General features: G+C 34.1%; 1 protein-coding gene across 2 annotated transcripts in view; it reads right to left on the bottom strand.

Moving 5' to 3' along the window:
• Positions 1-481: 481 nt before the first annotated feature.
• The window catches only part of TMTC3 (transmembrane O-mannosyltransferase targeting cadherins 3), a 29,686-nt gene continuing 12,796 nt past the window's right edge, over positions 482-17,371 (bottom strand). For both annotated transcript variants that reach the window (XM_038153137.1, XM_038153136.1), the window contains 11 exons: positions 16,426-16,525; positions 15,612-15,727; positions 13,792-13,964; positions 12,681-12,933; positions 9,750-9,898; positions 7,792-7,912; positions 7,062-7,173; positions 6,257-6,360; positions 4,904-5,073; positions 3,907-4,133; positions 482-2,442 (listed from right to left, as the gene is read on the bottom strand). In XM_038153137.1, coding sequence (XP_038009065.1) covers positions 1,631-2,442; positions 3,907-4,133; positions 4,904-5,073; positions 6,257-6,360; positions 7,062-7,173; positions 7,792-7,912; positions 9,750-9,898; positions 12,681-12,933; positions 13,792-13,964; positions 15,612-15,727; positions 16,426-16,525 — 2,337 coding nt within the window. In that variant the 3' untranslated portion in view covers positions 482-1,630. The remainder of the gene's footprint in view (positions 2,443-3,906; positions 4,134-4,903; positions 5,074-6,256; positions 6,361-7,061; positions 7,174-7,791; positions 7,913-9,749; positions 9,899-12,680; positions 12,934-13,791; positions 13,965-15,611; positions 15,728-16,425; positions 16,526-17,371) is intronic.

The raw sequence follows: 17,371 nt of genomic DNA, 5'->3' as shown, positions 1-17,371 counted from the left end.
CCCCCCCCCCCCCCCCCCCAGTTATTACCATGCAAGCAATTGTTGTGCTAACATTAAGAATGATAAGCAAGAAATAAAAGCTCTGTGTAAGGAAGCCCTTTACCCATTTAAGATCTCTCCCACTGAGATAATTATTGCATCTTACAGCTAGATTACTGCCTGAGGCAGAAAGTTGAGCAGGTATGGAAAGGATTAAGTTTGAACGGTAGAATTGTTAAGGAATACTTCTACATCATGAAATAAGACAAAACATGAAGAGTAAGAGTTAGATTTAATGATCAGTGAAAATTATGAGTGAATTCATCTCTTACACTTTTCTTTCTGAGAATTAAGGAAAACACTAGGTTTAGGTAATTAGTAGCATATTTAAACAAAAATATATGCATTGCATAAGGATAAAAGCAATACTGAACTTTGGAAGATTTTCATTTTGTGTAAGAAATTAAAATGATGCACTAGTGAAAAAGTGCAAATGGGAATATTTTAGTAGTCAAAATAAATATTTAATAAAAACCACACACCCAAAACAAAGTATCAAAACAACAGAACTTAGTATTTGAAAGGGCACTACCTACATTGCCTTGTGTTAAACATGACTAAATTCAGTGGTTTAATTATCGCACTGCCTTGAGCAAACATGAGCAAACATTGCTTATACTAGTGTTGTAAAAAGTTATGAGAATAGAAATACTGTTGCAATGACAGAAATAGTAAAACCAGATTGCTATAAACAAGGAAGAATTTACTACATCAAGGAGTCAATCCACAGCCATTGATACAAAGTCAACAAAATGGACTACTGCATAGCATACTGGTTACTGTACCAAAGTGCATTTATCAGCATTCAATGAACTGGGGAAGAAACCACCCTTTATAATATAACTTTTAAAAACAATCAGATGATTGACAGTTAAAGAAACCCCACACATTTCCTTTAAAATAAAAAAAGCAGAGTCTAAAGATCTTAAGAGCACCGTTAAGGCTTCTTACCAGGTAAAAGAGTACAAACCATTAGCATTGTAAATAAAGAAGATCTAAAAGTTAATATATAATTCCATATTTAGAATGCAACTGAAAATTTTAGTGTGTTGTTGCATCCTCCTATACTACATCCAGCGGCATTTTGATGACTTTGTTAAGTTCTGGAAACATAATGCAAAGAAAAACTGTTTTTCTTGTACAGCAGAGGTCTAGAAAAATTTCAACTGATGTTTAAACTGAAATGTAGATAATGAGAATACAAACAGATTTGTTGGGGAAAAGAAGGAGTGTCTGGCTTAAACCACTAATTCACCATTCAGTTCTTCCACTTAGTCTTTGAAAGTAGCATTACTTAATATCCCTGACTACCAACGACTTTTATGAGTGCTATTTTCTCATTATTAAGGATTCTGCATTGAAGATTTTTCTCAACCCTTTATCCTTCAATTCCCACCCATCCCTCCATTATATTTAAAAGTTGTGGTTTTCTCACATAGACCATTGTAATGCCTTTTGCTGCTTGATAAGTGATATGCAGTCAACATTATTTCTATTTTCAAAGCACTGAGAACGCTTTCCAGTTGGCTCACAAATTAAACAATAATTAAAAATAGTATTCTCCCCTTATTCTTTTGTGACATGGTAAAGACTATTCACCATTTAATATACGCTCAATTTCTTCTAGTCTTTTCAATGCAGCAACTCTCTTTTTCTCAATGTCTTTGATTTCTTTTGTAGATTTTTTGGGAGTCTCTTTGTCCACATTGCTTTTCCCTGTTGGTTTCTTATTTTTTGAGTGCTCTTTATTATCAACTGTTGATGGGGTGGCTGTCTTCTCACTTTTTGCGTCTTTCAAATTCTGAAATGAATTTTTTTTTGCTTCTGTAGCTGCAGTCCCATCTGATGGAAGTGATGACTGTTCTATAGCACCAAGTGATGCAATTTTACTTCTAACTATGTTTAGGTGACGCTGAATATACTCCTCATGAGGTGCCAGTGCTAGTGTTTCAACCAGACATTTTTCTGCCTTTATTAAATCCTTTTCTTCAAAATAAACCACACAAAGATTATGTTTTCCTTGTACATTGTTGGGATCCAGCTCCAGAATTTTTTCAAAACACATTTTCGCTCCAACAATATCCTTCTTTTGGTTCATAAGGATATCTCCTTTCAAAATCAGACCTTTGGTATGATCAGGGTAGTATCTCAGTAGGTCTTCCAAGACAGGCAAAGCCATCAATTCTTTTCCTGTCTGAGAATAAAGCAGGGCCAAATTGAACAAAGCACTTCGGAAGTTTGGCTGTAACCTTATAGCTTTCTTCATCCATGCCTCTGCTTCCATGTCTTTTTTGTCATCCATTGCTAGCATACCCAAATTGAAGTATCCATTTGAATCCTGGGGTTCTTCTTTCACATAATGTAGCAGTCTTTGTTTAGCTTCAGGTCTAAGTCGAGCATCACCTAAGTGACAGAAAATGCATTTAATTCTCAAGATATTTCCTGAAACATTTATTCTGAAGGATTTTTAGACTGTAAAATGCTAATCTTTATACAAATTAAAATGCAGCTGTAAAAGGGTTTAAAATGCTATTTTTCATCATATCTGTGTAACAGCAAAACCAAATGTTATCTACCTTCTTTATAGAATGAAACTATATACAGTTGACTTCTAGCCAAAGCCAGCATCATTACTCTATTAGCTGTTGAATGATATTTAGGTTCAGTATAACAGATACAAGAGGTGTCTGTACAAGCTTAAGAGAAATTATTTTCATGCACAGTTGAGCAAATGGAATGCAGAGCAGGCATCAGTTCTGACAAATCAGCTCTTACAGAGGCAAACTTTGAGTGGAAGATCCCATTTTATTAAAGACAGATTGAAAGAGTTTAGACAGAGAGCACATAGGGTGGCTTCTAATGTAGCCAGGCTAAGATATCTTCTAACACTGAAACAGTAAAATCTGTAACCCCTACATTTTAATATACATTGAAGTTTAAAAAAGATTTAGTAAAACAATTTTATCTGACAATGCCAGGATTCGCTAGACATGCTTGCGGTCTGTGCTATTTTACTGAACAATATAGTGAACATATCTTAGTAACGAATTCCAGGCACAGACATACTGAAGGATAGGGGAGCTGCTTTCATCTGCCCCTTTTTAGTACTAAGTGAGTACTAAATAGTTAATACTTCTGCTTGTTTGAAGCTGCTTGTACTTCTACAGACAAGGAACTGTCTTGAACTACCTAATTTACAGTGTGATAAGAGATGGAAAAATTATTGTCTTCAGCTTCAATCAACTCTGTTTTATCTTTCTTAGGGGCAGTTTACCATCTCAACAAAAGGGAAACAAATCTTAGCAGCTCATCTGCCAAATACTCTCTGCAACAGCCTTAATTCACTAGGGGCACACCCTTATCCACAGAGCTATACATATGAAAAAACAAACTCATGAAAATCCAACTGAATTCATCCTAATTAGCAGTATCACAGAAAAAACCTATGGAAACATTAATATTTCTAGAGCAGGATTTAAGCTCAGAGACTAAGTTAGAGCTAGATTTTTAAGTCAATAATTAAATCCAACCCAATAAATGCAAATCAGGTATTAAATGTATTTTACTAACCACTATCTTTAAAGATTATACAGGCATTATTTTGAAGATGTTTGAGTAACACTATTCTTTATATGTGTAAGATATATTGTAAAATAGCACTTGTATTAAAGACGCTGATCAGCTAAGGTGTATGCACACTTTGCAACAATTCCATACACTACAAATTACAAAGCTATAATAAATAGTTTCTTTTTTGATGATGCTATGTACTTCTCCTTTACAAAAGCAAGAGTTAATAAAGAATTAAATAGTATGGATGCTATAAATGCAAATATGGAATATGCACAGAAGGGACAATTAACGTACCAGATTCCTGCATTAGGAGCGCTGAGTTGAATAACGCCAGTTTATGCGTTGGGTTGAGTTCTAGAGCTCGGTTGAAATTCTTCAGTGCTTCTGTTGGATCTTTCAGTTCAATGTAAACAATTGCCAAGTTGTACCACAGGTCTGCATTGGTTCTGTCTAGTTCTAGAGCTCTAAGGTAAGCTTCCTTAGCTTTCAGAGGTTTGTTCATTTTTAAAAGTAATTCTCCCCTGTTAAAAAACCATACTTGTTACCCATACAAAAATTGACAGGTTTTTTAAAAGTTTGTCTTCCTACAGACAGTAGATGTCAAATAACAGTGTTTTTAAATTTAGTTTTAAGCACAAAACAATACAAGACCCTCTTTTATATTCTATTCCTAAAGCTTTCAGTTCTCAAAAACCTGTATACAGCAAATGCATAAGCAGGACAAGAACAAAAAAGGAAGTGATCAAGGGTGCCAGATTTGGCTCTGTAATTACACTGCAAAGCTATAGATAGTTCAGGCGTCTTTGAACATCTCAGTGGGAATCACAACAAACAAAATTGTGGACAGAAGCCTCAATACCCAGATCCACATTACTCTTAACTAAAATGCAATAATGTCAACTAAATAGTTATGACTTGCATTTTCTGGACCACCTTTAACAAAAAAGTATAAAGAAAGCTCCATGATTCATGCTAACCAAAAGCTTTTTAGTTCAAAACTAAACTATGAGGTTAGAAATTAGAAATTCATGAAGAAATCTAATGGAAGTGTCTTTCTATACAATGTTTGAATACAGATCCTACATGGAAATATGCCATTTGAAGCAGGAATTTAAAAGAACAGGACTTGTAATGAATAATTGATTATTGTCCCAAATCTTCATCTTCTCACTTGGAAATGAAACAATTTCAGAAGCTAATTGAACTGTACGAACTAAATAGTGTTCATAGCACTAAAAATACAAAAAAAAGTTTATTCAATAATATGTAGCTCTAAAATTAGAAAATATACCTGCTAATGTAAGCCTGCTTGAAATCCGGCCTCATACTAATTGCTTGTCGATATAACTGATCCGCTTCTTCGAGGCGAGATTCGTTTGCTCGAATTAAGTTTGCAAGATTTATATAAACATTTAGATGGTTAGGAGCAACTCTTGCTGCATACTTTTTCCCTGGAATAATCTGTCAAAGACAATATATTAACAAACACAGAGCAAAAATATGAAAGATGATCAGTATAGAACTACTTTTCACTCTGCCACATTTGTTTTAGGGTACTACTGGACATTATTCTGTAGGCCCTTGATAATGACAAAGGACTCAAATTCTTTTCTAGAAAAATCATATCGAAAAACAAATACAATATTATCTATGTTTTCACAGAAATAAAAAAAAAAACTTGTACAATACTTAAGCTCTGCTACTACTCATTTGGTTCACGTAGATAGCCATTTGAAAGCAAACAGACCTTGCAAAACTTTCCCCAGTCAGACAAAAATATTTCCTAAAGCCTAAACTGACATTCTGTCAGACATTTTAACTTCTTTTATGACCCTTCAGCATAAGAAAAGTGTAAATAAGATTTTACAGCCAATGATTTGCCAACTGATATAGAAAATGAAAAGTAGCGAGGAGAGACAAAAATGCTATGACATTGCAACTGCTGTACTGTTTATACTTTATCCATTTAGAATCTTCATACTGTTTCACAGAACAAACTTCTAAATGCCATGCTTCTACTCAACAGGCTGCTCATTTTTGTTGCCAGTCTCATTTTCACCATAGCTTTTATTACCGTCACACATTCTTCAAAATACTATTATCTTTTTCTCTAAACAGCTCGAACAAGAAAAATTTCCTAGGTATAAATATAATTTAACAAATAGCAAACCACATGTTTAAAAAAGCATGTTTAGGCCAAATTTTTTGTTGCTGCTGTGGCTACCTTCTCCAACCTCCAATGCTCTATTTAAGCCTTTTCTGAAGGGCTCAGAAACTCAGCCACCATCAATGCATTAACTGTGAGTGAAAATAAACCAATTCTGATTAGAAACTGTAGGTTTTGGCTGCTGCTTTCTTTTTTAAACTTCAGTTGAAAAAAAAAAAAAGCCAAACCAAACCCCAAAACACAACACAGCATTATAAAAAGTAAATTAAAGCAGTTGTAGCAGAGTTCCAAGACAGCATTTTTTAACAGCCACAAGTATACAGCCATGAGTATACAGCCTATTTTTTCCTAGATAGCTTTTAAAAGAACACTGATAAACTTTAAAGTATACAGCCACACAAAGCAACAAGAAAAAACCAAAAATTGTATCACAAATAGAGGTTCTGTGCTGCAGTGGTAGATGAAATTCCTAATTACCTGTGGCATCAATGATTTAGCAATCATATATGATTCTTCAGCTTCTTTTGTTTTGTTTAGGTTCTTGTAAGTTCTTCCCACATTCATGTGGGCTCCAATATCATCTTAATAAAGAAAAGAATGAAATTTAAAATATTTCCATGCACTGAGTATCATGAAATGAAACACTTCTGTGTTCAGAGTAGCATGAAGTACAGATGTTTCTGCTGAAACATCTCCATCACCAAAAGAAGAAAGCAATTCTATCAGTTTTCATCTTAATTATGAAGCTAATAATTTAACCAGGAACTGGTTAAAGAGGGATTATAAAATTAAAACTGTAAAAAATTTAAGGTCCTATCATATTTCCCTGTATCTAATTTCTTGTTATAATAGAGGCATATAAATTGAAGGTTATTTATTAATCTTCTGAAAGGAAAGAATGTCCAGTACTACCTAGAATTTCTTTTGTAACAATATGTAAAATGGGTTGATATTATCGAGATTTTAATTTTCTTACACACTTCCTTAGTTTTGAATAAAAAAATAAAGCCATATTTATACTCCATAAGAAATCACAGTTCAAGCTAATACATAAAGAATGTTATACAAGGAATAGTTTTGAAAGTATTTCCAGCTTTTTATAGATAGAAACCTCTTCTGGAGGACTTCTTTAGTTTATTTTCAAAAACCCTGGATCAATTAACTTACTCTATGACTTTGTTTGATGTTCAGTTGAAGCAAAACAGTCCACTGAGAAGCTGTTAGTAAGCTAAGTATGCTGAAATACCAGGAGTGAAGAGATGGCAAGTAGTCAAAGCTTTACCTGGTTGCACTTGCGTGGCCTGTATGAAAAACTGCAGAGCTCTTTCAAATTTTTTTTCATTTTCTAATGCATGCCCCACGTTGTTCCATAGTTTTGCATTGTTCTTATTTACCTAAACCCAGGAAAAGATACCAAAGCATAAGGTATTAAGTTGAAACTACTTAACAATTGAGTTTCTCTTAACAATATCTTAAGACATAAAAATGTATTGCAAATGACAGATTTCATCAAGCTTCTATATGCAAAGAATAACAGAACACTACACACAGAATGATTACATTGATCTTGTTGTGCAACATCAATTTGTTTAAGTTATTTGCTCCTACAAATACCAAACATCTTAGAATTCATTTTAACTGTTACAGGATATTTTGCAAACTGCCTTATCATACCATATGAACATAGAAGAAATAATTCTATGCCTCAAACCTTTTGTAGATTTTTGTACTGAAACATATTCAGCTTTCATCCAGACAGGATAAATTCAACTGCTTTGACACAAGAAAAATTATAATCTATTTTCTGCATATGAATTTCTATGTTCGCATCACACTGCTTTTAAAGCATTCCCAAAAGCAACTATTTAAATGCCAATACTCTCAATATAGAAATTAATGTGCTGAAACAAGCATCATTTTTGTCTGTTTTTATCATGTTCCACTGCAGCTTCTTAAGAACAGTAACAAGAACTTCCCATTATCCTTTATCCTTTCCAAACAGAATACAGTACCTTTAAAGCTGACATAAACAAAGTGTACTCCGACTCCCAATCCCAGTTTCTGTGCAGTGTTTTTAAGGCATGAGTGAATAGCACCGCAGCCAAACAAACCCAAGAAATTTTTCTTAGCACACTATTGAATAAAACAAACAAAGACTTGTTGTAAGCACACCAACAATTCCAATTTTTATTGGAAAAAGTATCTCATAAGCTAAAAGGCAAACATGGACCGCATTTGTGATTAGCACACTCCAAAGTCTGAAAGGAAAGAATGTTCAATTTAAAATTAGTTTTGTTTACCCGCTTTTGTTGTTATGCCCATGCAAGACCCTTAATAAGAACAAGCCAAATTCACACAACACAATGGAATTTGTATAGAATTTTTACAGAAATTTTACTTCTCTTAAAACTTATCTGTAATTTAGGACAATAAATATGATGTCAAAAAGTGAGGTTCTCCAAAACACTAAACAAAATGTTAAAAAATGAAAAAAGCAACTAAAAAATCCTCTCATATGTCTGTTTCACATCAGACAATTCCACACATAATCTTTACTGCACACATTGCAAATCTTTCCCATACTGCAGAACACACCTCAATGGGAGAGGTCTGCAGAGACCACCCCAATATCCCTAAGCAAATGTAACCCCAGTGCTACTGTAATATCTAAGTAAGAAAAAGGTTTAGTGTCTTTCTAGCAATTTTATTTTTCAAGCTGCAAACTGGGACAAAAGTCTCTCCCTGTGACAAGTTTTTCAGGAATAATCTTCATTTTGTGCAGTTTATTTTTCTGGAGTTTTAACATGACAGATCTGAAACATACACATTAACATGCTGATCATTTGGTTTCTGCATTCTAATTCCATTATAAAAAAGATGTCAAACATTCAACAGCCTTCCCACAATTATGAATACCATTTGTTTTAAAAAAAAAATGTCTTCAGTGGACATACAGATGTTCACCCTTAACCACTATTTCTCACATTTGACTTATGGAACAGTTGTTCACTCTGCTACCTACTTTACAAGGGTTTACTAAAAACTGCAAGGTTTTTCCCTATCCACTTCTAAGATAAATAAAATGCATGTTTTGTCTACCACGTTTGGTTTTAAAATACTAAAAAAGGGGAACCGTAAAATTAAGAGAGTAATTCTAAAACACTACCAAAGTGATCAATAAGAACTGGCATATACATCAGGCTTATAAGAAAATTTTCTTCTTTCCACATATTTCTAAAGCAAGGAACCTTTTCTTTCTCATTTTAGAGAACTGATTTCCAATATTTTTGTAGTAAATGATACTAGCTGGCTAATTTTTCTCCCCAGCCATCCTCTCCTGGTTCCCTGCTTTCTTTCACATCACTTCTATTTTTACTGCCTCGTAGTGGGATTTGTGAGAAATCCACACTCCCACAATATATCACTAATTTCTTATTATCCAGTGCTGTCAGCTTCAGCAGCACCAGTTAAGTGTAAATTTTACTGCAAGGCCTCATCTCTAACAAAAGCAGACAACATAGACTGCAAGTTGCTGCCTTTCCATTTGTCTGAACTGGCATTAGGATACCACTGGGCTAAGGGTAAAGCATCCACATCAGTGGGAGGTATGTCCAAATCAAGGCAGAAGATACCAGAAAACACAAAAGCGTGTGCAAAACATGCTTTTAGAGCACACATTTTAAGGAGAAATTGTTAACCAAAGAATTGTTTTGTTTAAAAAATACTGAATGGCTCTGATATCCATTCCTAGCATGGCATTTCTGAAAATTTAATTTTTTTACTGATTAAATTTTCAGCAACTTTAATTGGCTGACTCACATGCATTGGATAAACTTCAGTCAGTAATCAACTCTGAATAAAGTTAAACCACTTTGGATTTATACTCATCTGTTATTTTCATAGAAGATAACCATGTTTATGGCTATGCAAGCTTTCCCATTAGGGCTTTTATCCGTATGAATTTATTTACCTCTTATTTGATAATTTCTTCCATCCATGTGCTACTAAAATGCAGAATCCCATGCTAGGAACATACAACACTCGCTCCGCTACTACGAATCCAACAGGAAAAAACAGGTTTGACGCAGGAATGAATGGTAGCACTATTAAGCAAAGAGCCTAGAAAGGAAATACAAATAACATTTGTAATCAAGATATTGGCAGTGACAAACTGTACCCAAGAAACAAGTTAAAAATTACAAAAGTAATCCCATAAAACCAGGCATGAATAGTAGATATTCGGTCTTTTTCTTTTTTTAAAATTCAGATCTGTTTTACATTGAGATCACTGAAAATGGCAAGCTGTAATCTGTAAATGATTCTATTCCTTACTTAAGGGCTTGGAAGTCTATTTGCTTTACTATACTACAAAAAGAGGACAAATAAATGGGATAAACAGATTAATTAAATTCAAAACAGTATTTTAGTAAGAGTTCCAGATACAGAAACAAGACAGCATAAGAATCTTGGACATTATCTGACAATTAAAAATTTGTATCAGCTTATTTGAGGCGTAAAGCAGCTATTTTTACAGTACAATAGAGTCTGTTGTGTGTTTCTGTAAGAAACATGAATAACAAAATCAGAATCAGTCATCAAATAAACTTCAGTTTTTAGACAGAGTGCTAAGAGTACCCCCAAGTATCTGAAATTACAGTGAAACTTAAGAACTGCACAACTGTAGTTCTTAGGTTGGGGACCGACTTCTTATAAAAAATTGTATTTATTAAGAGACAAAGAAATCCATCTGTTACAAAGAAAGTGGACATGACCAGTTGCTTTAAGTCCTGGATGACTGTTAAGTAGCAGATTTCCAATCTCTGGTTCCAGAAAAGACATGAATAATTATTTCAAAATATCTGGCCTTCAAGTTACAAAAAAACCCCAAAAAAACCACAAAAACAAACCTACAGAAATGGAATTTTTCTTTGAAGAAAGAGGAATTTTCTAGAAACTTTGACTACAACTGGCTGTCCAGAGTTAAGCATGACATGAACTGCTTCTTCCATGCTATAACAGTTAAATAATCCAGTTTGATAATCAACCCAGGATTACATATATAAAAATGCAACACTGATTTAAAACTTTAAGTAAGATTTTATCTCATATTTCAAGGATATTTCAAGAATATGGACACGGATCATTAACACAGCTCGGCTGCTGATCCACAGCATTTCATTCAGCTCCGTGAAAACAAAACCACAACTGAGCCTCACAACATAAAGAATACATTGATTACCTGGAGATATTAATGGCTTACTGGAATGCAGCAATAGGCTTTGGCCTATCGTATGGTTTCGTTTTGTAGCACACAACAATTAATATTTAATACAAAATATTGCATTCCCATTTCAATGGCACTTCAATGCTGAAGAAAATCAGCATAATATTGAAAGTTATATACACAGCATAGGTATAGATTAAAGGAAAACAACTTGCTTTAAACCAGGACTATACTGTGTCAGGTGACATTGAGGCTTGCATGCTGGAGTGAATGATCTCAGAAAATCTTTCCTAAAAAATGCACTTAGAATAATAAAAACACATGTAAAAATACCACCCTCAAACAAAAACTGACTTACACCAACATATGCTAACAAACCCATTAACCTTTTCCTCTTGTGAACTTCACCAGGTAGGGAATAAACAGAAACGCAGGGAAATAAACTGCCTTGAAATTCAGGAGCTGTCCTATTAAAAAAGTGAACCACACCTCACACACATTTTTCCTGCTAACAGTGCAGTAGACAAAAATTTATGCCTCAGCTTATATAAGGAAGAAAATGCAACTACTCTGTATATTTGAAGTGCTGTAAAACTTCTTTTCCAAGCATGCCACCTTGCACATTTATGATATCAATAATTTCTTCACACATTTTCCAAATTCAGGACAAGAAATTTCATCAGCAATACTAGATATCATTTGCATTGGTCTTCTAGGGAAATATATTGCCTCGCTCCAGTGAAAAGACAAGAAAAAACATATGAGTCAGAACTATAATGCTAGGTCTTTTAGAAGTGCATCAAAATTTGTCAGCTTCTTAGCAAAGAACTACATAAATCTTAGGTTATGCATAAATATTTCTATCCATCTGAAACTTTTGTTTGCTGATTAACATACTAAAAAATGCATTAATTCTGAAGCAGACTAAGATAAATGTATGCAGGTTTGAACTTCACCACTGAACAAATAAAAAGTGTGGTATCAGATTGTCATTCACCTTGTAAAAATTTGCAATGGAATCAATAATTGATGACTGGTTTTTTTTCAAAAATATCAGCTCCTTTGGTCCTTCCCATTTCTTCCAAAATATTCTTTTCTGTTAATCCATCTCAGTTTTAAGATCATATATAATACTAAACAGACATAGGAACTGATCTTACAGCTTGACAAAATTAGTTTTTCATAATACAAAAAACAACTTACAGAAGAAAAACAAAACAACAGTAACAAAAGTGGAAACTTATTCCTAAATGCAAAAATATGTCCTTTCTCATACACCTATGAGAAAGAAAATCAAATCTTTTGCTAAATACACATCACGACTACTGACATTTAAATAAAGTAGACAGCTTGCAGGATGAAAATGCATTCTGGTCCTTGAAACATATTTCAATTCTATTGAAAGCCCCCGCATGCCAGTTGAGCTCTGAATATCTGAGAAAGGCTGCAATAAAGTTTACCAATACATAATAAGGGGCATATTTATTCTCATCTCTAACAGAATCACATACTTAATTGCAATTTAGGGGTTTTGTTGCTAGACAATTTTCCTCTTATATGCTCATTCTAGCCTAAAAAGAGACACACATATCTCTGGGTAACAGCAGACTACACGTGTGACCATACAACCTGAGCCACTTACTCTTAACAAAAGACAAAAACAGTGCATCTTCATACCATCAATACTGTCTTGGAGGAATCTCCAGGGTATCGGAGACTGAAGACCATCAAAGATCCCAGAAAGCAAAAGAAGGTAAGGGTAGCAATATTCCTAACATCTAACAGAGACTCCACAAGAGGAATAGTTCCCATTGTCCAGTCACAGCATAATTCTGAGGGATTGAGAAGAAGCCAAGCATTTACGGGGAGGAGGTAGTTGAAAGTCAGCTGTCTTGCTGGGGATGGACTAACAGCAGCTGGGTTATCAAACCTAAAGCAAAAGAAAAAAGGAGCTTTTAATGAAGAAAGATATGATCTTGATTCACTTTGTGGCAAACTTTAGAGTCATTGCTAGAACTACTAATTACAGACATGTAAAATATCCTAATCTTCCTGCATTTGTCAGGTGTGAAACCATGCACAGTGATTCACTGAAGAGAGGGACAGAGCTGTTTATGAAACAGCTGTTTATGAAACAGCTCTGTTTCATGTTTATGAAACTGTTTTGGGATATAATCGACATAAGTTTGAAGAAACAGAATGATTTACATTCAAGTCGAGTTCAGTGGTCCTTGTTCATGTTTTTAGTAGTTTGTCTCATTTTTTCAGGGACAGTTTTAGATTCTTGTATTTCTACATTGCTCAAAATTAAGATAAATTAGTTTTTCAGTTCTAACATCATTCATATACATCTTCAAGTAGTCTATCTGAAGACAACCATGTTTTCTGCTTAGCACATACCCAAAATGTAAAATATATTCTGTATGTAGAAGAGGCAAAATTTAAGAAGTTTGGAGAATTCAGACAAGGTTCAAATAAAGAGACAATAAAAATACTTAAGCAATAAGGCATTTAATTTCCGAATTACGAAGATGAACTATCAACTGTAAACTTTTTAAAATGGCTGCCCGCTCAGACACCTCAATATTTTGGACATTTTATTCAACAGTTGCTGAAATATATCACTTAGCAATTTCACAAAAAATGCAACATTGTACAGACACTGAATAATAATATTAAAATAGGTGAATAACACTTAAGTTCATATATTTTTGGCCATTTCATTTCGACTTCATTAAGTCACATCTTATTTATAAACAACTGTAAATAAGAAGCACTTTGCTATTACCTTGTAAACACTGGAAGCTGAGACTGGATAACCTGGACTCTTACAACTACAAGCAGGAGTGTACTGAACATAAGGACTATGAGCTTCAACAGTGTTTGGAGCATAGAGAAAGGAATACTGCCCTTTCCTCGAAGAATCTGTACAGCTGTGTCCAATAATGCTGGCAAGGTGTACTGCAAATTAAAAAATGGTTTATAATCAGACAGGGTACTCATTAGTTCCTTAGATAAATATGAGCTACCTAATACTTTTTTTTCCTTGGTTTTCTGTAAATGTCTGCTCCCCATAGTTAATTAATTCAGCTTCTTAGTGCCTTCATGACAAGTCCCCAAAATAAGGTCTCCATTCTAATAAACTAGTCAAGTATTCTTGCTAACACTATCCCAGCTGAACCTGTACACACCCATAGCTATTTTGTGCTGACAGATCAAAAAACTGTACCATCTTCAGAAGCTTGAACAAATGAATCAAAACCATGAAAGGAACTCTCAAGAAGAAAAATCACTATTTTCAGAATTATCAGCTCCTCTGAAAACTTGCCTTATAAACAAAATTCCTTACAAATGACAGAAATACTATTTGCTTCCTGATTAGCCCTGGCTTTCTCTTTTATGCCTCTACTGCAGTAAGTCATGACTCCTTGCCTCATGAACATCATAATCATGCACTGTTTCCCATTACATAAGCTAATTTCTTCTCACTGTACCTCTTTTCCCTTGTCTTCATGACTTCTGCTGGTGATGATTTATTGCTTCACATATACCGGCTGGCTAAACTACAGAAACTGAAATGCTTTTGAGGATTGGTAAAACTCTAAGTTCATGTGACACCTGTGCTTTCAGAAGAAGCCTCACTTTGCATTTTATCTTTCCTACTCAACTGACTTACACAATCTTATTAAACTTCAGTGAAATTGAAGATCAGATCAAAAGTTACTAAAAGAAAGGAAGAGTGGGCTGAAAATCAGTCACATACTGGTGATTTCCTTAAAATTCCAGCTAGAAAATTGTATTTTAATTCACTAGACCTGCAAAGGCAATAGTTACTAAGACATGTATGTGATTTTGGTATTTTGGCCTTCTGTGTTCCCAGGACTGACAATCTTTTGGCTTTTATAGGTGCATTTTTTGCAAAATTTTCCTGCAAGCAATTAAGGAATAATAACTATAAAATCTTAAAATATGGAATGCTGCATTTTTAATTGCTACATTTTAATGTTTAATTTATTTTGGTTATTAAAAAGTTTAGAATTGTTTAATTGCAGGAAAATCTTGTTTCTTTAGGGAAAAGTTACTATTAATTTAAAGGCTTATCAATGTTAAAATGAAATATATCAGATAACAGTATTCTTAGAACAACAAATTCCTTAAGAATATTACTTATTCAAATAGGACTACTCTAAAGCATTTGGTTACTCAATAGAAAATGATGAAAATGAACTTGTATATAATATGTTCTCTATTTTTACTACAGGGATTAAAACCAAATAATCCTCCACCTTTATGCACCTCAAACTTTAATCAAGACTGTTACAAGTTAGGATTTGCAAATCTCAGTCAGCTAAATCCATAGGCTTCCATTAAGACCTGTTAAGTCTTTACTGAGTATATTTGCTAGCATCTCTGCATGGCACATAAAGGACAACTTGGAAGTTATTTGACTCCCTCACTGTCAACTGTCAAACGTGAACTGACTTAAAAAATCTGAAAAATGTAACAGAACTATTGAGGTAACCTTAACTGAGAAAGATCAGGGCTGAAATATGATGCTTCAAAGTACTTAATGTCTCATAACAGAAACTTTATTTTTCAACAGCTTACCCCTTGAGCAATAAAGACTTCATACACACAGCATATCCCCACCACTGTTATTCCTTGTTCTTTACACAGTGTTGCAACAGCTACTAGAAATACAGTCACTGCAATTGGTGTCCACACTGCAAATAAAGAATATATTATTGAAAATGTTCCATCTTACAAAAAATACATTTAATAAGGTAAATTACTTTAAAAAGTGAAGACTTTGGCTCCTCACATCTGGATATGCCATGTTCTGTAAACTTGTTTAGTATATGTAATGTCTTATGAAAGATGACCACTTTTAATCAAAAGAAAACAATACACATGCATCAATTTAAAAATTGCCTCCCTTAAATTGAATAAAATAAATGAAGTGTAAAAGACTAATTTATAATAAGTAAAACAAAATATCTTAGTATTTCCTAAATCACCAGAGCACTTTTTCAAATGGAATACTTTATAGGGAGTCATGACTTCTCACTATGTCAATCTGACTCTGGCAAAGATGGAAGCCTCCTTTATTTGCACTGAAACTTTGGAGTTTACTTGTGACTGACCATCTGAGGCACCTCAGCATACTTCCACTTAAATTGCAGTAATAAAAGTCAGTGTAAGCATCTCCTAGGGTAGGTGTTATAAAACTAGTTAGAGAAAAGCCTAAGTCTTGGGGAAAAAAAATGCAATTTATAATGGAAAGTAGTATTACATGAGTATCTTGGCTCTCAAGGAGTTTTGGTACACACTTGTTGAATAACCAGTTCACCCCTATGGTTTTAAGAGTGTTTTAATCAGTGATAAAGAAACTAAATTATATTTCTATTTGTCAATCATTTACCTATGGTATTATCCGGCCCTTTAGACTTTGTGTATGACAAAAAAGCAGCCAGGAAAAAAATAGATGATAAAAGCTCTGCTCTGCCCACAACTCCAGTTACCTGAAAAATTAAAGAAAAACCTCAATTATTATTAAGTATTTATTATTATTTGATACTTTAAGATAGCATTTGTATGCCTTTTATATGTTACTAGATATTTATTATTATATAGATAGCAGATTCTAAGGGAAGTATTCCATAAAGCTCAGGAGTTACCAATCCCCAGGAGCAAGAAATTGGGTAAGGAATGCAAGAGGTTAGTGTTGCTGAGTAGAAAACTGTGGGTCAAACTAAAGTGAAAGAAGCAAATGCCCAGGCAGCAGAAACAAGGACCAGTAACCTGGGAGAAATAACCTGGGACAAAACTCAGTTGTGCAGAGATGGGGTGTGGAAGGCCAAGGCAAAGCTGGAACTGAACGGAGCAATGGACAAAAAGAATAACAAGGAAGGTTTCTACAGGTAGGTGAACCAGAAAAGGAATGTCAGAGGTGTACCTCCCCACACCAACAGTGCTGAAAAAACTGGTAACAATGGACAAGGAGAAGGCTGAGGTACTCAACAACATTTCTGCTTTAGTGTTCAATCACAACCTCTCTTCCCTTGATGAGACAGAGAGGAATGGATTTTATGACATTCAGAGAAGAGTTAAAATGCATATAGCAAAGGGTTGTTTCAGAATCCCCAAACAAACACAGATTCATTCCCATTTCAAGAACTGTTTCAAAAAATGCTAAAGTGAAACCAACAATCAGATATGGAAGACAGGTCATTATGCTCAGGGTTATTGCAGTAGCCACTGTGTTGCCTACAGTACCTTCTAGGACTATCATTCTTCCTGATTGTCCTCTTCAGTAGTGCCTCTGACTGCTTCCAAATTTTTACAAGTAATATGGCTGAAAAACAGCA

This window comes from Motacilla alba, chromosome 1A, assembly GCF_015832195.1.
Source record: "Motacilla alba alba isolate MOTALB_02 chromosome 1A, Motacilla_alba_V1.0_pri, whole genome shotgun sequence".
NCBI classification, from domain to species: Eukaryota; Metazoa; Chordata; class Aves; order Passeriformes; family Motacillidae; genus Motacilla; species Motacilla alba.
The sequence above is the reverse complement of the archived record's forward strand: the minus strand, read 5'-3'. Positions and strand labels throughout refer to the sequence as shown.